Source organism: Antechinus flavipes, chromosome 2 (genome assembly GCF_016432865.1).
Source record: "Antechinus flavipes isolate AdamAnt ecotype Samford, QLD, Australia chromosome 2, AdamAnt_v2, whole genome shotgun sequence".
NCBI classification, from domain to species: domain Eukaryota; kingdom Metazoa; phylum Chordata; class Mammalia; order Dasyuromorphia; family Dasyuridae; genus Antechinus; species Antechinus flavipes.
The window spans coordinates 437,111,092-437,138,125 of NC_067399.1; the positions used below are offsets into that span (position 1 = coordinate 437,111,092).

At 39.1% G+C, this 27,034-nt stretch overlaps 1 protein-coding gene across 3 annotated transcripts in view; it reads left to right on the forward strand.

Moving 5' to 3' along the window:
* TBC1D9B (TBC1 domain family member 9B) overlaps window positions 1-7,942 on the forward strand; it is a 42,678-nt gene extending 34,736 nt beyond the window's left edge. For 2 of the 3 annotated variants that reach the window (XM_051979095.1, XM_051979097.1), the window contains 5 exons: window positions 1,077-1,148; window positions 1,585-1,635; window positions 3,273-3,326; window positions 3,648-3,754; window positions 5,770-7,942. In XM_051979095.1, the coding sequence (XP_051835055.1) occupies window positions 1,077-1,148; window positions 1,585-1,635; window positions 3,273-3,326; window positions 3,648-3,754; window positions 5,770-6,468 (983 nt within the window). In that variant the 3' untranslated portion in view covers window positions 6,469-7,942. The remainder of the gene's footprint in view (window positions 1-1,076; window positions 1,149-1,584; window positions 1,636-3,272; window positions 3,327-3,647; window positions 3,755-5,769) is intronic. The other variant, XM_051979096.1, reaches the window with a different exon arrangement.
* The last annotated feature ends 19,092 nt before the right edge of the window (window positions 7,943-27,034 follow it).

The window sequence follows — 27,034 nt, forward strand, 5'->3', positions numbered from 1 at the left end:
GTGTGCCTTGCATGGTGCCTTCAGTCAGAGTGCTTCACATTGTCTGCTTCAGGTATCACTGTCCTGATTTGACAGATGAATAAGTGGCCTGGGAAACAAGGGCCAGCACTTCCCACCCACCAGCCTCACTGCCTGTGATAAAAGGTAGGAGTGGGGGCAGTGACCATGGTCACTGCAGAGCTCTAGTCATGTTGAGCGGTATGAGAAGGAAGGCTGAGGGTAATGGAGCAAAGGGAGGAAAGTCCACTTGCTGCTCTCCCTTCCATCCACCTTAGTCTTCTACCTCAGGTAATTTGCTCAGGAATAGATGAGCCTAGAATTTTAAACACTGGAAATTTATGTCCTCAAAACCAACTTTTGGTGCATATAATGATAAAGTCCATTATGAAGGACAGGCCCCACCTCTTTGCTTTTTTCTATCCTACCATATTCCAGAATAGGAGATTTGCTGTTGGCCAAACAGCACTGAAACCAGAGAAGATAAATCTGTTTGCTTTGGGAATTCATTGTTTATGGCTTCCCTCCTCAGGACTAACAAGTAGCAGAGCAGCCAGTTATAAAAGAATTTCTGGAAGGGGTGGAAATGTGAACCATGATTAGTACTTCAGGATTCGCCTGAGGAGGAGGATTGAGAAGCAGTTGGCCATGGGCTCACCCTGGTTCTCCTCTCCAGTCGGAGAGAGAGTGCCCAAAGGCGAGAGGCTGTAGGTAGGCAGAGATTGACACAAAGTCTGAGGACATGGGGGACGAGGCTCACAGTGTGTCAGGGTGCTGGGAACGGGCACAGTGAGGATGTCATCCCAGGACATTTGTGGAGAGAAGTGCAGTCCTTGGTTCTTCTGAGGTATCACATGACTAGTGACAGCGGCCTTCTCCTTCTTCTCTTGAGGAAGGAGCTCAGCTTTCCCTCTTCTCCTACAGTGCTAGAAGAGCTTGTAGGCCTGCCAAGAGGTGTTTTGTCAGCTCAGGTTCACAGCTGATGGTGTTGGAAATGACCAGGGTCACTTGGGGAACAGGAGTTCTGAGATGGCTGTGTCATTCTTCCTCACCCCTTTTGTCTTGCTCTTTTTGCCCAGCCCTGAGCACCGAGGAAGCAGAATCGGCTCTGGAGGCAGCACAGTACTTCCCAGAAGACCTCTCTGCAGAAGGTAAGGGAAGCAGAAAAGGGCTGACCCCAGCCGCCTTAGCTGGGCCCTGAGTGGCGTGAGATTTTTTAGGGTTGCCCTCCTCAGTAATTAAGGGCTTTCTGCCCCTCAGAAAGTAGCAAGACTCCCTATAAGTTATCAGAGCCTAGCACTGCTGCTAACTGCACTGCCCCTTTTCTGGGAGTTAGCAATGTCCCTGTAAAAGCCAGAGCTTCCCCACCAGGAGGAGCTGCTTGCCAGGACACAGGCCCACATGTTGTGGAGCTCCAGAAAGATGCTCTTGAGGCAAACCTGCCTTTCCTGCTTCTGCGGTTTACATAAGAAGCTCATTGGCATTTCTGTTCCTGTTTTCTTAACTTCGGATTCTTCAGTGTCTCTGTGTATTCCCTGAATTTTTCTTCTTCCTTTTATCCCCTCTCCTCCCTCCGGGATGCTTCAGTATCTCCTTTTGTCTCAGACCTGGATCTCTTCCTGCACTGTGAGACTCCAGGTCAGTCCCAAGCAGTATGCTGCCTTCTTGTACTAAGAATACAAATCCCTAAAGAAATATAATCTTTGTCAGTCTTTTCTGTAGATTCATCATTTCAGAGTTTGTCATGGCACATCTACCTAGGATGTAATGTTCTTGGTGCTTGAGCCTTTCTGATGCATGGTGAGAGAGGGGATGTGGCCTAGTGAGATGAAGCAGGATTCAGAAGTGAAGCACTGTAAACTCTAATATCCACTGTATTGTTAAAGGCAATAAAAAGTAACCTTTAGCACCCTAGTTCTCCCATCTACAAAGTGGACAAAATGATATTGTCATGTAGAGAAATGTGGTGGAATAATTGGAAATGGTAAAACACTCTTTACTTAAATGAAATTCAGGAAGCATTTGTGGACATCTGTTATTTTCTGCTGTGATAAATGTTAAGAATACTTAATGTTATTTATGGCAAGCAGCAGCCACACATGTTGGCTGGTAAAGTTACAAGACAACTTGCATGACATTGGGACACACCTGATTTGAATTATTTGCTTAAATGTAAATATTGAGTTTGAAAGATTTCAAGCATATCAAATTAGACAAACTAGAGCAGTCTTTTTTATATATCATATTCAACTAATAGAGGGAGAAGAGAAGCTTGCTCTCTCTTCCTTTACCATCATTTCAGCCAAGTCAAAAGGAGTAGCTAGCTGTAGGATATTTGGTTAACCTGCATTTACCCAGTTTAATACCAATTCTCAGAGATAGTTTGTGCTAGTTGTAATATGCTCCTGGTATAGACTCAGGAAAACAAATTGCCTTAAAAACCTGAAACTTAAATATCAAGACATGTGAACTAGATCATAGAATAAAAGAGGTTGAAGCTGGAAGGGACCTAAGAGATCATCTTATCCACCCTTATATTTTATAAAGAAGTTAAATGACTTGCTAGTGGTCAAATACTCAGTAAATGGCAGCTCTAAGATGGATGCCCAGGTGCTTGGACTGGAAGTATTTTTACTTTAGTGTCAGCCAGTCAACAAGCCTTTATTATCATACTGCTTAATGAGTCAAGATATTAATACAGATTAAATTGCAGATGAAATTCCCTTGAGTTTCAGTTTCTCCCAACGGAGCACTGATTTTCATAGGGAGTCCATTTACTCCTGAGACTATGTCATCTCATGGCCTTTTTGGTCCTTTATATATGAAAAGCAATTATAGCATGATTTTCATTCTTACGAGGATCACAGTAATATCTTTCTTTTGTTTCACCTTTTACAGAAGTAATGCTTTCCCTGAGCTTATGGGAGTTCTTTCTAAGGTTGAGCATAGGAACAAAAGATGAAAGAAGATGGAAAAGAGAGCTAGGGGTACAGCAGAAATTACAAAGTGGCAGCAGGGGGCAAAAGGGAGGGAAGAGAGAGGGAAGCTATAATGCGATGCGATTGGGAGATAGTTGCTATGGGGAAATAGAGAAAAAATGGGGTCCAGTTATACAATGAAAATACTGAACTAAGCTTTGAAATAATTTTCTAAAATAAGTTTTTCTGAAAATAAATTTTCCAGAAATAATTTCCTAAAATAAATTTCAAAATTTTCATTTGTATCTTATGACAAATATATTCTGTGGTTTTTTTTTTCTTTTTCTGGTTGCTTAGAAGCAGCATCTCCTGAAGAAGGAAATAAAAATGGAGACTTCAAAGATAAAAGAGGTAATGTGCTACTGCACATTGTCAGATAGAACTTAGTAATACTAATGTGATATGTGCATTTCACATCCACACCCACACCCCTTTCCTATATCCTATTGTCTTCCTAGTAATGATAATGAAAAAAGACACAATGAAAAGAAATGTGGAAAGTACTATCGACTTTTTGAATCTTGACATCTAGCCCTCTCTCTGTTAAATGGATCTTACTTGGCATTAGCAACTTTAGTCCTTGATCATTTTTAGATTTCCTTCAGTTCACTAAGGAAGTAATTTCTGTATCCTATGGAACCTCTGACTTTTCTGTTTTTTCTTTCTTTGCAGAAGAGAAGGGGGCCAGCTCCCCAGACTACAGATACTACCTTCAAATGTGGGCCAATGAGAAAGAGTCCAAGAAAGAAACTATTAAGGATCTTCCCAAAATGAGCCAGGTAGGAAAGTCAAAGAGAAAGTAGAAGATATAGAGTATGCACTTAAGTGCTTTTTATTTAAGAATGAGGACAGTTGTCTCTTATGGGAGGTCTGAGATTCCCATGGTCTTCATAGGCTCAGTTTCTTGCTTGGTGAAATAAAGAATTTGAACTAGATAGCCTGATTAGACTAAATAGCCTCATCTAACCCTAGCATTCTATGGTAAAAAGCCTCTGAAGTTCTGGGAAAAATGACAAATGAGATTAAAAGTCCTAGCATTCAGTAACTCACCATGCCCAGATCTATGTGTTTTTCCTCCCATACTGATTCCAAGCTGAAGTCTTCTCCCTTCCCTGCCACTAGATAATTGTTCCAGACACAATTCTGGCCTTATATGTCATATTCTTTTCTAATGCTAATTACTCCAGGTAAACTTTTCACTTACCCCTTAGGAATACATTTGTTATGGCATAGTTTTAAATGTAGAACACTCAGATACAATAACCTGTGTGCCCACTCTTCTCCTTCCTCCCCTTCCTAACCCCTCCATCTTCACCACTGGCCCCAGAACATTTTATTGTGTTTGCTAAGAGGGTACCTCTTGGGACGGCAAAAGGCAAGCTGTTCCTTTCTTCTGTTTGCAGCTTTTAGGGCTCTTCTGGTGCCAATTAAATAATGGTTCTGGTTGCCTGGGGTCTTCCCAGGGGGGTTATTGCATTCCTGTGACTTTATCATGACACTTACACCCTGGTATGGATTACTCTTGGCTTGAAGGTATTGGAAACAGAAGGAATGAAAGTGAAAGGTTTCTCCGAGGGCATGGGAATGTTTCTTTTTGTTCCCTTGCCTTTTAAGACCCTCCTGAGGTGCTATTCTATCCCCGTGCCAGCCCAGCCATTACAAGATGGTTTGTCTTGGCATAATACCAGGCTAGACAGCTTGAAATGCCTGCCAGGAGGGCATCATTTTCACCCTCCTGGCCCAAACCAACAAGAATCACATGTTTCTTAATGTGGACTCATTATGAATCTTAATGCTTAGATCAATCCTGAGACAAAAACAGCCAAAAATTAGACCTCCTCACTTAGAAAAGTTTTAAGGTTTCTTTCTTAAGTAACAGAGCTCCAGAATCTGAAATCCCAGTATTCCTATGATCTACTAATGATACCACAGCAGGCGTCTCTTTCTCCTAACCTCACTGATGCTCTGCTGAGCTCCAGGAGTGACATTAGCAACCAGGACCAACAATGTGGCTGCTTTGGTGCCTGCTTTGATAGACAGGGTACACACACTTTGGTTCCATATCTTTAAATAGCAATATTCTTTTTTAATGTTTGTTTGATGCCTTTTAATTCTTAGATAATTGTCACTTCTCAGGGACTTCATATTCCCCAGTCCCCTAGCCCTCATCATGGATAGTTCCCCCTTTTGGTCTCCCATGTAACAAACCACATCTGACAGTGACACTGAGCCTCATTCCACACCTGCAATGTACCTGTATCTCTAATGAAAGGCTTCATCATCCTTTTCGGTCCTCTGAAGTCATAATTAAACATGGCATTGATCAGAGTTCTGACGTCTTTCATTACTGTTTATATTATTGTGGTCATCCTCTAATTAAGAATAGCATTTTCCACAGAGAACTAGTATAGCATAAAAAACAGAAAGCTGGCTTCAGAATTAGGAAGTCACAGGTACCTTTAACTGAGCAATTCACTTATCCTCTCAGCGGTCCCAGAAAAAACTCATGAGATTATAATTTGCAAAGCAGATGATAATCTGCATTGGTATGAGGAATTTACTCACTGGGTATTCCCTATACCAATTAAATAACAGGTCCACTCCCCTAAAAATGTATTGTTATCCAAACTCAACCTTTACTGTTCCTTGTCCTTACTTACCTTAGTAAAGCTCTAATTCCAACAATGGCTTACTCCTTTCTAATGCTTTAAGACTTACCAGGGTGATATAATTGATCTGGCTACTATTTCATTCTCTAACCCTTGTTTTTTCTTTTATCTTCCCTACATAAAAGGAGCAATTTATTGAATTGTGCAAGACGCTTTATAATATGTTCAGCGAGGACCCAGTAGAACAGGAGCTGTATCATGCCATCGCCACTGTGGCCAGCCTCCTTCTCCGCATTGGAGAGGTTGGCAAGAAATTCTCTGGCCGGCCCCACAAAAAACCAGAGGGTAACTCGGCCACCAGCAATGACCAGGACTTGACAAGTGAGGAAGAGTCCCTCCCTTCAGAACACAAGCAGAGCTCAGCTGGGGAGCAGCATTCCCCTATGGACCCAGAACATAGAGCTGGGGGAGACATGCACTCTGGAAAGACGCTGCGGGAGAATCAGCTTGTAAGTGAGGAAGGGCGAGGAGAAGGGCAGGGATCTCCCTCTCAGCTGCTATCAGACGACGAAACCAAAGACGACATGTCTATGTCTTCCTACTCCATGGTGAGCACCAGCTCCCTGCAGTGTGAGGACATTGCCGATGACACAGTGCTAGTGGGCTGTGAAGCAGGCAGCCCTGCCTCCAGGTACGGCAGCACCATTGATACTGATTGGTCCATATCCTTCGAGCAGATCTTGGCTTCTATATTGACGGAGACTGCACTGGTGAACTTCTTTGAGAAAAAGGTGGATATTGGCCTGAAGATCAAGGATCAGAAGAAGATGGAAAGGCAGTTCAGTTCATCCAGTGACTATGAACTCTCCTCCATTTCAGGGTGACCCTCATATAAATGAAAAGCAAAATTTTAGAAGGTAAATGAGTGAGAATTGGACCACTGTGGCACAAGATTGGAGAATTTTTTTTTAATTTTAACAGACAAGCCCAGAATTCTCCATAGCATCAGTGATAAGCATAATTGAAGGGAGAGCCTTTCCCAGGTGGCTAAGGAATATAGATAGATACCTTGCTTCTCTAGCCAAAATTATTTGAGGCACAGAGGGGCAAAACTGTTGTAATCTTATTGCTATCAGAAACTCCTGGTGCCCACGGCTCTGAGAACCACACAGTAAATTATGCATGTCTGCCTCTGCTTGTATAGTTTTCAGGAGTTATTATTAAAGCAGTGTTTGTTTGGGGCGCAGCTGCCCTCTCTGTACCCTGCCTTCTCAGGCTCCTAGGTGACTGCACAGAGGAGACAGCCTCGCAGGAAACCGTCCCCTCCCTTGGCTGCCCGCCTCTGAGCTGCCACACTATGTAAACGCCACAGGGCCTGCTCTCTGAGGACAGACTCCCAGGACCACTGCTGTAATGCAGCAAGCCTGCTCTAGTTCACTTGTCCCTGTGCTGCAGGTTCCTGGTTTCCGTGACCCACAGGCACAGCTCTGGCTGTGCTGTCACTTGGCCTTTTGCCAGGAGATAGGTTTTGGGTTTAACCCTTCATATGTGAGTTAGGTGCTAAAATCGTCCATCCCTTCAGGGGGCTCTGTAGGGAGGGCAGAGTTCACCAGGGTGAAGCCTGGAAGGATTTCTTAGAGCAGGCCTCCAACCTGGGGGAACAAGCAGTCATAATTACTGTTACTTTCACTATTATCCTTTTCATTTCTTTTACTATTAACATTTAAAAGAGCACCAGATATTCTTGGCATATCTTATTTTAGTCATTTAAGTTTGCTTCAAAGTGAATCACTATTCAGTGCCTACCTTATAATATGCCCTGAAAGGAGAGTGCTCTTCCTCCCAGTATGTGATACAGAAGCCCAGGGCCAGTATGCTTCAGCAGCTTCCAGAGCAATGTTCAAAAAGGCGACTTCTCAGAAGCCGCTGGTAACAAAGCGCACTGCAAAAGGAGCCTCTGCCCTGTCAGCCCCTCTTGGGGAGTGAGAAGTTCTGCAGGTACCTGACATGGGCTCAAGAGGAGGGGCTTACATAGGCTTCTCCTAAGCCCTTCAGGCTAAGACTTGGTCTGTCTTACTTAGAAGAAAGGGACAGACCTTCCACAAAGCCAGGCATGGAGTGAGAGGAAAGAGTCTGTGCTCTGGTTAACCCAGTACAAAAGATACCCATGGGAGGAAGTTTTAAAAGGCAGGAAAAAAGTTTTCAGCGTAGGGCCTTCTGTAGCCTTTCACCTGAGAGGGATGCCACGTCCTTAGCTTCTTACTTCTGCCTCCTCAGCTGTGGCTAGAAACCCTCCTGCTTTTTACTAAATGTTGTAACTTATTGTAATTGATTTTAAAATAAAAATACTCTACATGATCTTACTTTCTCCAGCTTGATCTGTCATGTGATTAGTGAAAGAAGCAAAAACAGCAGATTGGTGCTGCATAAATCTGGAAATTGTCTCCAAATAATCCTTCCTTCTTCAGGTCCCAATCTTGGGTCCTGTCTTCTGCTTCCTACTTCCTCTTCTCCCACATCCTCTGTCCACATCATTCTTCATCACCTTCATCCCTAGCATCCTCTTTTTCTGTCTATCCATAAGGGCTCGGTCTTTTCCCTTGTTCAAACAGACAAGAACTTTTACATGAAGTCTGGATCTGTATCACCTCCAAGGACCAGCAGCTTGGCTGCCATAAATTGAAGCCTCCTTCTCTGAGCTCTTTCCTAGTTGGACAGAAGCCTTCTGCAATCAGCTGAGAGTCCCAACTACAAGACGGCATCAGCAACACCCCAACTGTGTAATCAGAACCGAGAGGCCAGTGGGGGGCTACAAAGTCTTACCTCCCGCTCTCTAATCTCTGTGATTCAAAGCTGTCAGTATCTGGTCAAAAACTGCTCTCTTGCCATCTCTCCCTTCTCATTCCTCCATATCCAGAGCAGCCTTGCATGTTACCATTTCCTTCTGCCCTCTCTTTCCCTGGACCCTCTGCAATCCTGCTCTCCTCTTGAAGAAACTTTCCTTTCAAAACCTCTTCTTCTCACTTTCTGGCAGGAAAAGAAACATGGCTCTCTACAGAAGACATCAACAGTTAATAATCGACATTTTCATTTCCACCCATCACATATTACTAAGAAAAGTCTGTTTTTCAGCACCTTGGTCCAAAGTACAATCCTCCATCACCACTTAGCACTCTCTTCTTTGTGATTATTTTCTTTTATCATTATCCTCTCCAGATCATTATCTCTATATTCTACCAATCTTTGAATCTCTTCTTCCTCCCTCAGTGGGGATAGTTCCTGATTCACAGTTTTCTTCTGTACTTCAACCACTGTCTTTAGAGTTGGTGATTCATGTTGGCAAACACTGAAAACACTGGCCCCTCAGCTCATCCCACAACCTCCATCTCTGCACTCAGCTACCTTAGACTTCACTACCCACAAGACTGTTCCACCTTTAAGATTCTGAATTCTGAAATGCCCTTTTCTAGTCATAGTTTCCTGTCCTTATACCTCTTCCACTGCCTCATTCATCCTAGGTCTACTCTTATAGGAGGAAGGATGCTAGATAAAAAGAAACTTTTTAATTCTTATTTCCAGGTCCAAATTCTTTCACTCCTTCCAAACCCTCACATTGAGAAGTGGAGATGATTTTTCATCTTTAGTCCTTTGGAATTGTTATGGATCACTGTATCAGAGAGGCTAAGCTTTTCACCATTGCTTAGTGTTACTGTATTTCTATTATTTTATACAGTATTCTCCTGACTCTATTTTACATAAGGCTTCCCAGGTTTTTCTGAAACCATCCTGCTTGTCATTTCTTATAACAGTGGTGTCCATCATAATCATATACTTGTTTCAGCAATTCCCAACTGATGGACATTTCCTCAATTTCCAGTTCTTTTGCCACCACACACATAAAAAAGCTGCTATAAATAATTTTGTATGTGTCCTTTTCCTTTTTATTTCTTTAATTTTGATAATTATTTCAAAACTATTTTCTTTTTTATGCATTTAGAAACATTATTCTAAGAGTTCATAAGCTTCATCAGACTGCCAGAGGTCCATCACACACATACATACTCAAAATTTTTTCTGTGTTCAGTCCCTATTAGTGAAGTCATACTTTCCCATGGGTTCAAGTTTCACTTCCCAACAAACTGATTCCCATATCTGTATGTTCCTCCTTAATCTCTCTTCTGAAAACTAGCCCTGCAATTCCATCTATATTTGTACCTTCTGCCATAGTGACATTTTGTCCCAAATTCACCATCTTTTCCTAAAAAAGCTACCCTCTCCAACTTATGTCCATTTATGGAACTACCATCCTCCCAGCTCCCATTCATCCAGATACAAAACTATTCCCAGATTCAAGGTACTATGAATCCACACTCTCTAAACTGTAGCTCACAAGCCTTAACCTTGGTAAGCTCAACTTTAACAGCCAATATGCCTAATTAGTTTAAAACAAAGGCATTTATACTGAGCTGGCACGGTGGTGGGATACTAAGAAAACATTCCTTTCTATAAACCCGGCGAGTACTGTCCCACAACTAAACACATTGTACAGAATGGTGAGAATACACTTAGAAGATGCTAGTAGAAAGGAATGTGTTTTGGAAATATGGCCAAGGCTACTCAGAGTTCTGGCATGGATAGACCCAATGTTCCTTTTTTATGGTATCTTCATGTTGTTCCTGGGTGCCTATCCAAGTTGATCATTCAGATAGAATTCCTGGTTCTGTTCCTCTCTTTGGCTCACCTCCTTACTTTGAGGGCTATTTCTCTTCTTGATTCATAAATCACATAAGTCCTCAAAGCTATCTATTGTGTCAACTACTTTCTAGAATCTGTGACTTACTTTTTAAAGGCTTATAAGTAGTTATGTAATGATTGACAAAAATTTTTGATGTGAGAACTTCACATAAGTGTAGCCTTATCTTTCTACGTCTTTATACTTTAACACTTCATTGTTACTTCTCCCTATTTCCTTTCATTTCATGAATTTCCTGGGGCAAGAAGTCAGTTAATCAGAGGCTTCCAATTAACTCTACCATCACCATCACTATATTGAAAAAGGAAAGAATGAGCCTAATCTATTTTTCCTTCACAGGATAATTTGTAATAGAAAAACAATCGTGCCTAAATTAAAAGACTTAATTTTATATCCTGGTTCAATCATAGATTTATCTCTGTGATCTGGGTGAGTCCATTTCATCTTATTTCATTTCACCTTAGTTTCAGTTTCCTCATCTTTAAAATGAGGTAATTGAACAATGTCTAACCTCCAGAAGACCAATGATAAAGGAAATGGAAGGAACTCAGACTGCAGAAAGAGACAATTTTTTTTACATAAATAATTAATGCAATAGTTTGCTTTTCACATTTATTTTTCTTTATTCCAAAGCGAGGGAGGGAGTGAAAAACAAAATAACTTTTTGACCACTGGGGAGAAAAAAAAAAAGAGATTGCACCACATGGCCTCCAGGGTTCGTTCCAGCTCTAAATCTGGTCCCCGGCTCCATGGACCGCTGGAAATTTAACATACGCTTCCAGCCCAGGTTAGGTGCTCTGAGAAAACAAGACTTACACTCCACAAAGCATCTAGAGCGGTGGAGGGGGGCGAAGAACCAGCCCGGCGCAGCCGCAGCTCCAACTTCGGGAGAGCTGACACCGCTGATCATAGAGACAGGCTCCAGAACCTCCCGATAGGACTAGAGAGGCTTTAGAGCTCTGCGCAGGCGCTATGGTGCTGTATCTCTATTTCTAGGGTTCTGGTTATTCTCGTCGACCCGGACGGATATGTGAGTGATACTAGCAGGCAAGCCTGGACTTAATCCCCTGACCTGTCACCCCTGACCTTCCCACTCCGCCTCTGCCCAAACCTAGGGAAAACCTTCTTCTTGCAGCCCCGCCCCTATTCCCGGCACTTTTGATGTAACACATTGAGTGGCAGGAGCGGCTCCTCTGGTGGTGTCTGTGACGATGACTGAAATTGCGGGTCCCCAGAGGGCGTTCACGTTTTCCGGAATGCTCCGTCGGCGATACCTAACTTGAGCCTCAGCTCGGCACGCAGCTGCCTCCCATCAGGGTCAAACCCCACTTTTCCTCCATCCCAACAAGAGTTCTGCTCATTCCTGGTTTTCCCTCCCTTGCCTACTTGCAAACGGTAGCGGAAAGACAGCGTGTACTGAGTGAGCTGGAGTTGGAGGCAGAATTCCGCCCAAGAAGCCAAAAGTTTTGTGAAGTAGCCCCAACAAAACCTGTGATGTTTTGTGATGTGATGTGTAATCCTTCAGACCAGAATCTGGCAGACCGCCATCCCTACCATGTTCCTACAGGGGTCTACCTTCCATAGCAACGTTCTTCCCCTTTAAAAAGCTCATCTGTTCCCTTAAACTCTCTAGTTCTTTCTGGGAACGTGACTTGGGGGCGGAATTAAGATAAACATGGTTGCGATATTAAGCTAGCTAGAGCAGAAAAAAAGTGTTCCAATACAGTCTGACCATAGGAATGCAGGGAATGAAAATGATGCTTATTTAGCACTTGGAAAAAAATATTTAAAACCACAAAGTCAGTGTTCTGAAGTTAGGGTTTGTTTATTTGGTTGGTTTGGTGTTTTTTTTTTTTTTTCATTATTGTAACTGGTGAGAGGGAAGTTTGATTTTTCCTATCCCCGTCAAGGAACTCAGCCAAAACTTCCTTTTCTCTCTTCCAAAAGGCTGGATTGTAGGGCAGTTCAGAGAAACCGGGACTCTCTGAGTTTTTGTTTGCTTGTTTTGTTTTGTTTTTGGAAGAAGCACTGGAAGGCGCCAGTCTCAGAATTAGGAGACCATCTCCATCTTGTAATTCCACAAAGATTTTTTATTGACTGGAGTTTCAACACACCTTGGCAAGAATAGTCCTTTGTCCAATGGAGCTATGCTCCATCCCATCTTTCCACCACCATTTCTGTCATCAGTGTTCCATGCGCATGTGCATCTCCCTCTTCTGAGCCTGACCCCAAGTCATCTCTTTCCCTTGTCTTGTCTGCCTAGTTGGTATAATTAAGTTACTTTTTTTTTTTTTTTTATGCTGAGGGGATTGGGGTTAAGTGACTTACCCAGGGTCACACGGCTAGGAAGTGTTCAGTGTCTGAGACCACATTTGAACTCAAGTCCTCCTGACTTCAGGGCTGGTGCTTTACCTACTGCTGCCCCCTGAATAAGTTACTTGTTAAAGTTAAGTTCCTCATGCAAAGCAGTCACCTGATTGAGCTAAGTGCCCATTTTTTGGAAGTGCTTTATATATTTAATTTTGAATTAAAATATCCCTAAATTTAATCAGTATTTCAAGATTCTGCAAATTCATCAGTGAAGCCTACATATTGCATATTACAACCCCTTTCTGATCAAGTAGACCCTCATTACTTGCTCTGGCCAAAATTTTCTTTATCTAATAGCAGAGCTGTGGTGACCTGCACTAAAATTATGCTGATTGTCAAAATAACAGATGTGCAATGCATTGCCAAGGCCATCCTTGAAAGTACCAAGAATGTTTCCCACTAGCATTTCATTTAAGAACCCAGAATCCTCATCACACTAAAAAAAGAAAAATCTGAATAGAACTTGAATAGAAAATTAATGTATGGATTAATTCTGGATGCTTAATAAATTCACTGGCCTTTCAAAGAAAGATCTGTGAGATTTGAGTTGTTGAATACAACTTGCCAAAAGGCATAACTACCAAAAATAAGAGATTCCAAGGTCAAAAAACTCTTGGAATAATTATAAAACATCATATGGAAGTGAAGAAAAAGGATTCCAGTGCGATAGTGAGAAATCAATTGAATTTAACTAACATGAATTTGTAGTAGATGCAACCATTCTGGTGCTGTATTAGGTTGCTTGTTAAATCATACTGAGCCCCATCCCCATCAATGTCACTGATCCCTCTATTTTTTCTCTACTCAACCCGTTACTTCTTTAGCTGTCGTTTGATTCCTCCTTGATCCTCCTGGATTTTTTCTTCATGTTCTCTCAGCTTCATAAGCATCACCCGCAAAGTTCCTATGCTTCTCCTAAGCCCTCTACTGCCTTCCAGAACTTTCCCTGAGCATTCCAGAAAGCCCAATGAAACTCTTTGAGTAAATAATCTCTCTTGAGCAGAGCCTGATCCATCAATTTTCGCTCAGTAAACCTCTTCTCCCTCCCTTCCCTCCCCCCCCCCCCCAGGTACTTCCTGATGTCCTTAACCCTTCCTGATTTCCCTCTGATAACTCCTGATGTTACGTGATCACTGCTGTACATAGTTCGGTATGCAGAAGACAGCAGACAGCTGCTGATAGAATTCACCTACAGGGGCATGAAAAGCAAGGATTATTGCACGAGGCTATGGCTGGAAGCCAGGATGTTGGTCCAGGCAGTAGGAGTGCATGGAAGGGAAAGTCCTTGTAATTGTTACAACTATCAGTGTTCAGATTAGGCTCAATAAACAAACAGATTTGTTGCCTACTGGAATAACTCCAAGTCAATGGCTCCGTACCCCCAGTAATCTAACTGGGTCAGCAGGGAGGGTCAGTCCTCGTGGTACTGTCTCTGTTACTTTGGGAATGGCCCACATAAAGTTAACTTTCTGATCAAGAATATTCCAAAACTTGAGGAAAAGAGAAGAAATTCTTTTTCACCCATCACAGTGGAAACTCAGCTGCCGTATCTTCATTATATCCTCCCATTAGATTTACAGAATAAAAAGGATTGGGGCAGCTAGATGACATAGTGGATAGAGCACCAGCCCTGAAGTCAGAAGGACCTGAGTTCAAATTCGATCTCAGACACTTAACATTTTCTAGCTGTGTAACCCTGGGCAAGTCACTTAACCCCAACTGCCTCAGCCAAAAAAAAAAAAAAAAAAAAAGATCATTGTCAAAAAACAGAAGCAGAATCATTCCCTTCCTCAATTGAAATTTATGAAAGCTGTAAATAAATTGAGTCCTCAAAAAGGAAACATTGGAGAAAGACAAAACTGATTTTATAAAAGAGAGATTAACAAAATTATATATATATATATATATTCTATACCAAATCCAAACCCTTTACTATTTCATCCTTCCATCACCCTGAATAAAAACTAATTGTCACTGCCCACCCATTTTAGGTTATATGTTAAAAGTACAGACATTTTTAAAATTACTTTTTAAGAGTTTGTTCCTACATATTGGATTACTTGCCATCTAGGGGAGGGGAGAGGGGGAAAAGGGAGAAAAAAATTGGAACACAAGGTTTTGCAAGGGTCAGTGTTGAAAAATTATCTATGCATATATTTTGAAAATAAAAAGCTTTAATAAAAAAATAATAAATTTCAGAGGGGAAAAAAAAGAGTTTGTTCCTGCTCTTGTGTTTTTGTAGACTGAATTCATGAGTTCAACACTAAATATATACATGATAACATTTTAAATTACTGTCATCTACATCACTGGGTAGTAACCTACTTGAGATTATAATATAAGAGACAATGTTCATAAAGAAACAAATTATTTAAAATTGTTAGAACTGCTCAGTCACATCCAACACTTTGTGATCCCATTTTTGTTTTTCTTAACAAATATACTGGAGTGGTTTGCCATTTCCTCCTTCAGAGAGAAGAGAAGGAGGGAGCCATTGCAAGATTACAGTGCAGCTGTGATAGGAGTCTGGGGGTACCTGCATAATATGATTTCTCACCAACTAAGAGTGCTGCAGGGTCACAAGAAGTGCTGGAGTGCCAAAGTCAGAGGTGAAGGGCAGAACACAGAAGCATGGCAGGGAGATGGCCAGAGTGGGGATTCTGAGGGCACTTAGATATGGTGAACTCTCACCACTATAAGGTTTCTGCATAGTAGTGATGCTTAACTAGGCTCAAAAGCTCTGCCACACCTGCAGTGATTTTAGATGGTTTTCCCCTCCTAGTCTCAATAGTAATTATATTCAGTTTGCAGAATGTTTGTCATTTCTGTGTCTGTACCATATTTATAGGGTGTTACTCATTGCTCCACATATGAGCTCCACATAGGATGCTTTCATTGGGAGAATGGCAATAGTCTAGTGACCCATGGACAGCAAATTGTTCAGCAATTTTTTTAAGCAAAAATTCATGGTTTTTTTAAGTTGTTAGACTTGAACCACTTTAAGACCTTGATAGTTTTCCCACCTCAGAAAGTCTCTGTCTTTACAGAATGTACTTTTCTCTCTATATCCCAAAGTCTGCAGGGAATAAACGTTTAGCTTTTGCATATTAAAAACACCCACATAGGGAAGTTATTCTCCATACTAAAGCCAACCAAAAACTAATTCTGAAATTTTCTTCAAAATAAAATACTTCCTTACCTCTAATCTTGGTGGTTATTTTTAACCCTTTTCTGCCCAACTCATACCAACAAGAAGTGAAAGATAGGATCCATCTCAGTTTTCCTGCCATTCCTGACCCTGGCTCAGTGCCCTTTGGTGCATTTTTCACTTGAATAATCGTCCTTGTCATTCTTACTATTTATTACTCCCCAATGACTTCTGGCTTAGAGGGCTGCCTGAACCAGAGGCAGACTATTAGGTCCTATATACTCTAACAAAAACCTGAAGTTCACACCACACCCAATAATAATCAAGAAATCCAATGAAATGTAGACTTCTTCCACTGCAGCAAAGTAGCCAAAAAACAGAGAATATTAGGAAGGTAGGCAGCACAGTCAGAGGAGCTTTTGAGTGTGACCAAAGACATTTATGAAGCACCTACTATGTGCCACTCACTGCTGCTGGATGTTAAGGAATATTAAGGAGTCTCCTGAATTTGTCTTTTTGAGTTGCTATTTTTTCCAAAAACACTAGATCCAGAGTATGCAAGAGGCTCTGAACGGTCAAGAACAAGGATGGCACTCAGGTTATGAGCCTGCGCAATTGGGCAGGTGGTAGAGCCCTCCACAGTAAGAGGGCATATAGCAGAATAGGTCCCCAGCTCCCAGATCTCCTGGGTTTCTGGTTTATGTTTGTTGGTGCAGAGCAGATTCACAGGAGCTTAGTGAAAGGGGATGATGGGTACAATCAACAATGAGTAGTCTAGATTGCAATGTGTCTATTATCAGCCACAAGGGCACTGTGATGAGTAAAGTTTACTAACCTTCCATGGAAATTTGCTAAATTGATAATTTGCTAACCTTGAATTCCTAATCAGAAATTTAGCTGACCAAGCCAGTTGTTGGGTACATAGGAACTTCCTGCTTCTCAATAGGCAGTTCACTAGTGGTCACACAAGGAGTCATTCTGTCAACAAGGGCCAGAAACTAGACAATAACTCAGGAGAAGAAAGGGGCAATTGCACAGTTCTGCCCCAGGAATGGAGAATCTAGTCCACAGCCCAGTCAGAAGCAGAACTAAGGCAAGAAAAGGAGGGAACAAAGGGGAGCCTCAACCTGGGGAGCAACTGGCTGACAGTGTCCAAATTTAGCAGCAATATAAGGAGTTCCTGCCAGGGGAAAGCCCACAGTTATTTTGCTCAAACCCAAACTCAGGTCAGGAATTTGCAGATCTCAGACTACAAGGACAACACTAAGACTTTCCCCAGGATCAGACTAATCTGAATTGAATGCACTAAAAGCTTACAGACATCTGAACTTTGATTTTTATAAAAAGGCCCAAACATCAAATTGTATACTAAGCTCTGCTCTCCTTTACAATGCTGGCTGCTAAGACATATGATCACTATTTTGGCTCTTTGAATTCATTCTTTCTGGCTCCTTGAAGCATTTCTGCTTTGACTTAAAAGTTTTGAATTTTGAATATTATGTAGGAAGCAAACTCACAAATTCATTTTGCCCTCAAGATCCTAGGAGATCTGAGGAATTTTATTTTGTGATCCTTTGAAATATAACGTTGGGCTAATTTTTTATTTTTAAATCATGGCTTTCAAGTAGCTCAACAATTCTTAAATAGTATCTCCTCCATCTGTTTTCCAACTCAGTTGCTTTGATATGAGATACTCCACAGTTTATTTTCTCAATCTTTTGGCCCCCAGATGTGACCAAACAACAAGAAAAACAAAATAAGGAATAAGTATTATTAGTGAAATTAAACTATCTCCATTTGCAGATGACTTGTTTATATGTCTATCTAGACAATCTCAGCTATAGACTAAAGTTGTTTAATTCATTAAAGTAATTAATAAAATGAATTAGCTTTAAATTAAATAACTTTAACAAAGTAGCAAGATACAAGATTAACTCCAAAAATCATCTGCATATATATATAAAACCAACAAAAAACAAAAGAAATCAAGAGAAAGAGATATAGCCTTTTCAATAATTTAACTCAGTGGTTGCACTCATCTTTTTTCTTTGCAGACACCCTAAAGAAATGGCCCAGGACTTATACCCCAAAGAGATACTAAAGAAAGGAAAGGGACCTATATGTGCCAAAATGTTTGTGGCAGCCCTGTTTGTAGTGGCTAGAAGCTGGAAAATGAATGGATGCCCATCAATTGGAGAATGAGTAAATTGTGGTATATGAACGTTATGGAATATTATTGTTCTGTAAGGAATGACCAGCAGGATGAATACAGAGAGGACTGGTGAGACTTACATGAACTGATGCTAAGTGAAATGAGCAGAACCAGGAGATCATTATATACCTTAACAACGATACTGTATGAGGATGTATTCTGATGGAAGTGGATTTCTTTGACAAAGAGAAGATCTAACTCAGTTTCAATTGATCAAGGATGGACAGAAGCAGCTACACCCAAAGAAAGAACACTGGGAAATGAATATAAACTGCTTGCATTTTTGTTTTTCTTCCCGGGTTATTTATACCTTCTGAATCCAATTCTCCCTGTGCAACAAGAGAACTGTTCGGTTCTGCAAACATATATTGTCTCTAGGATATACTGCAACATATCTAACATATATAGGACTGCTTGCCATCTAGGGGAGGGGATGGAGGGAGAGAGGGGAAAAATCGGAACAGAAGTGAGTGCAAGGGATAATGCTGTAAAAAATTACCCTGGCATGGGTTCTGTCAATAAAAAGTTATTAAAAAAAAAAAAAAAAAAAAAAAAGAAATGGCCCAGGAAATGATTTACAGAAAGAAATAGAGCAGAATAGAGCCTTTTCATGATTGCCTCTACTTTCTGCTTCAGGGAAAAGATAATGAAAGCAGGCCTACTTTTAAGTTCATCCTGGGGCACCGACTCACACAGTAGGATAAAAAGATGCCATTTGTACTTTGTACTCTCTCTCTTTTCTCCTTTACTGACCTTTTTAACTGAAATTTCTGGGGAGAAATAGATACAGTTGAGAGACAGTCAAGCAATAATGACTTAAGTTCAGGGACTCTGAAGCTGATATTGAAGCCAAAAAGGAATTACAAGAAGAAAGATTCAAAATTGCTGAGAATTGCTACCTATTTTGAATTATATTTGGCTGTTCAGTGTGGATGGAAGTCACATGACATTTTTTGCTTACTTCTGCCTCCCTTACGCATTCAGGTATATAACATGTCCCTGAATCAATTATCCAGCAAGGGGCTTAAATAAAAGCTATTTCTGAGTCAAATACTTTGTAGCAAAATGCCATATTAGGTATTGAGAAAAAACTAGACATTTCTAAATCTAAGTAGAGGCTAAAGCTTGTTAGATTGTAGTTATCCCTTGAATGTGTACCAGAGTGAGAGAAGGAGCCTCGGACAGTATCTCTAGAACAACTCAGAGGCTGAAACAACTGATTAAAATGCCTTGTATCATAATTAGCCTAGTGACATGCTTTTTCCCTTAAATGGATAAAGAAGGTAGCAGTGAGCTCTGAAAGGGTCACAATAGCAAATAGCAATAACAAAATGTATTTTTTTTGCAAGACACACAAGAGATCTTTATGAAGACAGTTCCAAAATTAGTTTTAACAAACCACACAAACACACACACACACACACACACACAAAAGGTACTTAACTGAATATATCTATCTCCTGCTCATGGAGCAGGATACATGAGATAAATTCATTTCTTCTTAAATTAACAGAGACTTAATGCAATGTTGATCAAAATAGCAATAGTTTATTTCCAAAAACTAAAGTAATAACTAAATTCATATGCAGGAGCATATGGGGAAGGATATTAAAAACAAACAAACATAAAACAGAGAACAGCTGAAAAGAGATTCACTCTACCTTTCATCCCCAATCCCGGGATTTCATATCCTAAATATATCCTTAAAATTAGAAAGACTCTAGCTGCAGAAAGAGATTCACAGCTGTTCTGTTTGCTTTGTCTGTTTGTTTTGTTCTGTTTTCTCTTGGCAAACAAAATGCATTTGGAACTTTACTACAGAAGAGTATCAATTTACATACATTATATCTAAAACCAACTATACAGTCTTTTTCTAAAACAACATTTTAAAAATTCTGAACTTAAGAAATACTCAATAAAATGAGTATTTCCACATAACAAAGGGAATGTTACCTAAAACTAACAGCTTGCTTAATAAAGTCAACATGTAACTTTCAAAGTTGCCAGACTTGTCTATCCTAATATCTTCCTTGAATTATTTTTTTAAATTATATATATATATTTTTTTTTTATTCAACTATTTCTTCCATTCCTGTCCCCATTTGAGAAGTGTTTTTAGGCTCTCCATTTATACAGGTATAGTCTGGCAAAACAAATTTCCCAGGAGCAGCGAGGTGGCGCAGTGGAGAGAGCAATAGCCCTGAAGTCAGGAGGACCTGAGTTCAAATTTGGCCTCAGACACTTAACACTTCCTGGCCGTGTGACCCTGGCCAAGTCACTTAATCCCAATTGCCTGGGGCGGGGGAGAGAATTTCCTATTAGACATGTCTAAAAATCTTTATCTCTGCATTTTAAGTTTTTTTTAATTACCAATGTTTAGTTTTAGTTGTTTATTTTAAAAGAATTCAGGCATTACTTTTTTGTTATGCATAAAACCCTATGCTAGCCCCTTGTTGATGCAAACAAATAACAAAAAAGAGAGACCATCATTCCTTCCCCCTAAGAGTTCATATTCTACCAAGTAGATATGGCATGTAGATAGACAAAAATACACAAACATGCAAGAGAATGAGGAAGCTAATAGCCAGGATGTAATAGCTAAACATAGCTATGCTTTACAGAAAGAGAAAATTTCTAATCAATGTTAAAGTTTTTTTAAATCCAATTTTATTTTTATTTTAGGTACCAAATTATCTCCTTCTCCTCACCCCTTCCCCATCCATTAAAAAGGCAATATATATATATATCCATGAAGCATACAATCTGCCTCCAGAGAAAGAACTGATATTGTCTAAATAAAAACCAAAGCATTCTATTTTAAATTAACTACTTCTCTGGCAAGAGTGAGCAGTATGGTTTATTTTGTGTTAAGAGTTCTAAAGTCTTTAAAATTGTTCTTTTCTATAACATTGATATTATTGTATAAATTGTGCTCACGAGACCATGTGGGATTTTATTGGCAGTGATACTGGAGTGGTTTGCCATTTCCTTCTCCAGCTCATTTTACAGATGAGAAAACTGAGGCAAGAAGAGTAAAGGGACTTGCCAGGGTCACACAGCTAGGAAAGGTCTGAGGCAGGATTTGAACTCAGGAAGAGGAATCTTTCTGAATCCAGGTCTGGCATTCTTTCCATTGTGCCTTCTAGTTGTCCTTGGTTTTCATGTCATTGCTATTAAGATTTCTTGGAAATATAATCCAGAAATGTCACCTGCATTCAGAGAGAGAACTATGGAGACTGACTACAGATTAAAACATACTATTTTCACCTTTTCAAAACTTTACTTTTTCTTTCTTATGGTTTTTCCCTTTTATTACAATCTTTTTTTTCATAACATGACTAATATGGAAATATGTTTGAAATGATTGTACAATATTTAATATTTATTGGACTACCTGCCATCTAGGGGAGGGGATGGGGGGAAGGAGGGAAAAATTTGGAACCAAGTTTATCAAGGGTCAATTTGAAAAATTATCCATGCATATGTTTTGTCAATAAAAAGCTTTAATAAAATTTTAAAAAATAAAATGATTGTACATGTATAACCTATATCAGATTGTTTGCTTTCTTGGGATGAGGGGAGGTAAGGAAAGAAGGAGAAAAAATTTAGAATTCAAAATCTTACAAAAATAAATGTTGAAAGCTATCATTGCATGAAATTGGAAAAATAGGATACTATTTAATAAAAAAGATAAAAAAAATTAAAAAGAAAAAGAAATATAATCCAGGTTTCTTCTGTTTTTGTGGAATTACTCTTTGTTTTCCATTGGCTACAATGCTAGCTTACAGTTTTAATAGTTTTATCATATTAATGAAAAGTTCTTCTCTTCCTAGAACAACAGGCACCATCTCCAGCTCCCTTACCCATTCCCTGTCAACTTTAGTTCAGGCAATTACGTGAAAACATTGGAGAGCCAACATGTGACTCACCATTGCAAAGTTTGCACTGAGATGATGATCCCCATTATTGGTTGTCAAACCAGAAAAGCTAACAGGAGTATCCAACAGAAGGGTCCATTTCCTCACCTCTTTCCTCTCTGCAAATAATCCAAGACTATTGGGAGCAGCATTCTGATTTGGAAGGGGGAAGCTGCTTCCATGCAGCAGTAAGCACGTGGAATTTATAGCCCATGTCAGCATCTCACCATTACCAGAAAACAGACAGACACGGTAGCCTAAAGGGCTCTTGTGTTCTGAAGCATCAAGAACCGAGAGCTCCCATAAAAAGACTCATGAAAAGAGTCCCAGGTGATTGTAGAAGTCCTGGAGGAGCAGCCAAGCAGTAATCAAACCAAAAGAGCTGAGGAGCACAGGATACCAAAGGTCCCCCAGACAGCTCTAAACCTCCAACATTCAAGGAGCGAATCTCGTGGAAATAAAGTTCAGATGTAACTCAGGGGACCCAAGAACAGATCAAGCAAAGTCAAGTCCTTCACCAGAAGCATAGCCTAGCACAAAACTCGAATTATGGAATTAAAGACGAAGAGATTAATCAACTAACTAAAATAGACCAAATAGAAGTTAATGATGACTCAATGAAACAGAAAGAAATATTAGAACAAAAGTGGTAAAAGAAAATGTAAGATATCTAATATCAAAGGCAATTGAACTGGGAAAATAGGGTAGGGAGAGAGAATTTAAGAATCACTGTACTCCCTTAAAACCATTATTTAAAAAAAAAACTGGATAGTATTTTTCAAGGATTTAAATGAAAACCACACAAATCTATTAGAACCAGAGGGCAAAATGAAGATAGAATCCATCAATGACTTCCAGTTGGAAAAGTCCAAGAAAGTTGTAGTCAAAATCCAGAGCTTCCATGTCAAAATATATATATATATATATATATATATATATATATATATATATATATATATAGGCATTATATTGGATTTATATATATTTTTACCATGTTTAACATATATTGGGTTACTTGCCACCTAAGAAAGAGGGTGGGAATAAAGGGGGGAAATTGAAACATAAGGTTTTGCAAGGGTCAATAGTGAAAAATTATCCTTGCATATTAGAAAATAAAAAGCTTCAATTAAAAAAAATTATAGGCATATACAAAGAAGCAATTCAAGTACCAAGATACCAGTCAACCTTACTTAAGATCTAGCAACTGATACTATCAACCAGGAGTTTTTGAAAAACAATATTCTAAAAAGTAAATGAGGTTTACTCCCCAAAATAACGTACTTTGCAAATCTGGGTATAATCCTACAGGGGGCAAAATAGACCTTTAATGAAAAAAGGATTTTCAAATACATCTGATAAAAAGACCAGAGTAGAATAAAAATTTTGAAATATAAACACAAGAAAGCAGAGAAACCTAGAAAGGCAAATTGATTTGAGGAACTGGAAGAAGTTATTTGATGATGTATTCTAAAAGAGAGAAGAGAACTCCAGAGTCTTAATACTTTTCAGTGATATTAAGGAATATAGACAATATGATCATTTGTTTTCTTGACTATGAATATTTGTTTTAAAAGGATTTTATTTTTCTTTTTTCCCTCGATAGGGAAAGGGTGAAAACAGAGAGTTGATATGAAGATGGGGGGAAGTAATCAAAATAAATAAAAAATGAATGATGAGTGTTGAAGACATTAAATAAGAAAAACAGTATTTGGACATAAATTGATTCCTTTCTAAGGGTTTGAATAAAGAAAAAGAGAAGGGAGATTAAAGGAGAAATACATTAGTGTAGAAATGAGGAAGAAGTGGATGGAACTTACTATTTTTCATAATAATGATATATTAAGAATATTTCAAAGTACAAACATCAAGAAAAGAGGGAGTGGACTTGAGATTAACCTTCACTCTTTTCTCATTTTCTGAAATGGACAAGGAAAGGTTGAAGCATATACATTCACACACAGAATTTGATGCAGAAATTCACCAAACCCAACAGAGAACTAAGCAGGAATAGGGAATAGGACTTAAGAGGAAGGATAATAGCAAGGAAGAAGCAGTCACAGACAAAACAAACTATCCGATTAGGAAAGTAGGGGAGTGGACACCTAAAGATTGTCTTAGATTTCTCAGATAATTGCATTCTGTACAATAAACATTCTGGGGCATATAAATATAATGGAACATTATTGAGCTATAAGAAATGATGAAAGAGATGGCTTCAGAGCATCTTGGTTAATATTAATTGATGCAAAATGAAAAGAACCAGATGAATAAAAAAGAAAAAGAATAAATAACTGAAAGACTAGAGAACTGTGATTAATATAATAGCTGACCATTTTTTCCAGAGAATCTCTGATAAAGCATTATCTACTTTCTGCCAGATAGGTCATGGACACAACATACAGAAAGAGACACACATTTGTGGACCAGGTCACTGTGGATTTATTTCGCTTGATCATGCTCATTTATTAAAAAAGCTTTTTTGTTTCTCTCCAACTATGCTTATTTGTTTAAAAAAAAAAAAAGATTGAATTTTTTTCCTCCTCTTTCTCTCAAAGGTTTTAATTAAAAGAGGGGGTTAAGCTTGTGACAGTGATTTAAAACAAAAGGGAGAGCCATTATATTTTTTTAAATATCCAAGAGGAAAAGATAAAATACTATTAAAATACTATAAAAACACACACACACACAAGAAAAATAGGAAACCCAAAGACAAGCCTGATGGTTTTGAAAGTAATGTGTTTGATAATACTTTTTAAAAATCAAGTGATGAAATGAAGAGTCAGTTTCACAAAAAAAATTCATTTTCTGTATTCAAAATGGAAATGCTTCTTAAGTTCAGGATTAAAAAAAAAAAAAGATCTAAAGGAAGGCCATCAAATATTGAGTCTATCTTTTGTAGGAAGTATAAGAGAAAATATAGTAGGTAAGAATGACAGGATAGGTGAAAGTAATCTTCATTTATTGAAGGAATACCAATTTTGAAGAGATAAAAGAACCACTGAAAAATTGCACTATTTATTGCATTTTGATTCATACATATGCAAAATTTCTACTTTTCTAATCCACAACAATTTTGTGAACTAGTCTGAGATCAATTTTTTCATATTAATGTGGATTTGAAAAACAATATATAGTGGGGGGGGGGGGGGGGAGAGGAGGGGGTTAATGGTGACTTGTCCTTTCTAAGTTTCATGGAAACATTTAGTAAATATGAATATTTTTTTTAATTGATATGTTCCAATTTTGAATTTTTTGTTATTGTTCAATCTTGTCTGACTTTTCATGACTCCATTTGGGGTTTTCTTGGCAAAGATACTGGAATGGTTTACCATTTCCTTCTTCAGCTCACTTTACAGGTAAGGAAATTGAGGCAAACAGGATTAAATTACATGCCCAGCTAAAATGTGCCTGAAGCCAGATTTAAATTCAGGAAAATTATAAACTTCCTCACTCATTGAACCTCTCTATCCACTGTATCACCTGGCTGCCCCTAATTTAGAATAGCATCATTTAAACATAATGTGGTTTCCTCACTTATTTTTCTTGTTATAGGGGAAAAAAATTTTAATCCTATATGCTATGTTTTTAGTCTGGAAAAGGCAAAGAGAAATATTTCTTAATATTTCTAGAATAGAAAAAAAATTTTAATATGCTTCTACATTCTCAATTGAATTTAACTTTGTTAATCTCATGAATGCCACTGCAAATAACATGATAAATTTTGGTTCAACTTTTCCATTCAAAATTGTGCAAGCCAAAAAAAAAAAAAAAAAATTGTGCAAGCCCTTTCTACATTGTTAATAAACACGGCGGGTATTTTAATCCATTCTTTAACCTTTTATTCTTCTTCTCTAAAGAGTTCAACTCATTTCCATTTGCCATTGTAGTTGTTACTTATCTGTCCTTAAACCATTCTTTATTATTGCTGATAAAAATTTTTTACTCTGTATTTGCCTTTTATCAAAAACAGCTTTGGGATCAGTTTGCCTTCCTCCTCTCAGGAAAGGGCAGCAAACTGAAAGTTCTAAGTTCAAATGTGGACTCAAAACACTTAATAGCTGGGGAACCCTGGGCAAGTCACTAAATCTGTTCAACTACATTTCCTCAATTGCAAAACAGGGATAATTAAAAACACCTATTTTATTGAGTTATAAGGAATAGATGAAACATTTGTAAGGCACTTAGCATATAGCAGGTGCTTATTTATTCCCTTCTCTCCACATTTCCCCACTTTTGGACATCTTGCTTTGGACTACTTTATCTCAGTTAAAAGTATGGATTGCTCTATGCATTTACTTTTAGGTAAAAGGTCCCCTTTCCAGAAGCTGCTCGGAAACATCTGCTTTTCCTGCTTATTATTTAAAGTCCTGTGGATTAGTAAATGCCCAGTTTTTGGCCTTAATACCGCATGCTTAGTATTGCTAGAAAGCCAATGTGAAGTTTATGACCAACGCTTCTCAATTTTCCTTTTCTTTTTGTCTTCCTTTTCTCTGGCTGTTCTATGTCAGCAGTTCTGAGTTTGGCCTTTCCTCCAAATCTGCCACAATGCAGCTGGCACAGTTTCTAATTCCCTTTTAATGTGTTTGTTGGAATTTTGTCAATTTCCCATTTCTTTTCATAAGCATGGAATATGAAAATACTTCATACGTCCACACCTATAACTCGGGGGACCATATTCTTTCTGGTCTCCTGGTGCTCCTGCCTGATTCATTTCAAATGAGATTTCAGGCTAGAAGCCATTCTACAATTCATGTAGTCCAACCCCTTTATCTTACAGATGAAGAAAATGCTCCCCAGATTCTAGCCCTATTCAGAATACTGTTGTTCCGCTATATCCCCAAGAACCTTCCTGGCTTGTTGGGCTGCAAAAACTAGGGTAGCACGCTCCCCGTTTCCTAGCCTCTTCCTTTTGCTGAAACCATCCCCTCCCATGATCCTGGCAACTTCTGTTCAAAGCCTCCTTTTCCAGAATCTTCCAAACGACAGACTTGGCCAGGAACAAATATTCCATGCTCTGATCTCTCAAATAGACTACCATTTTTCTGAAATC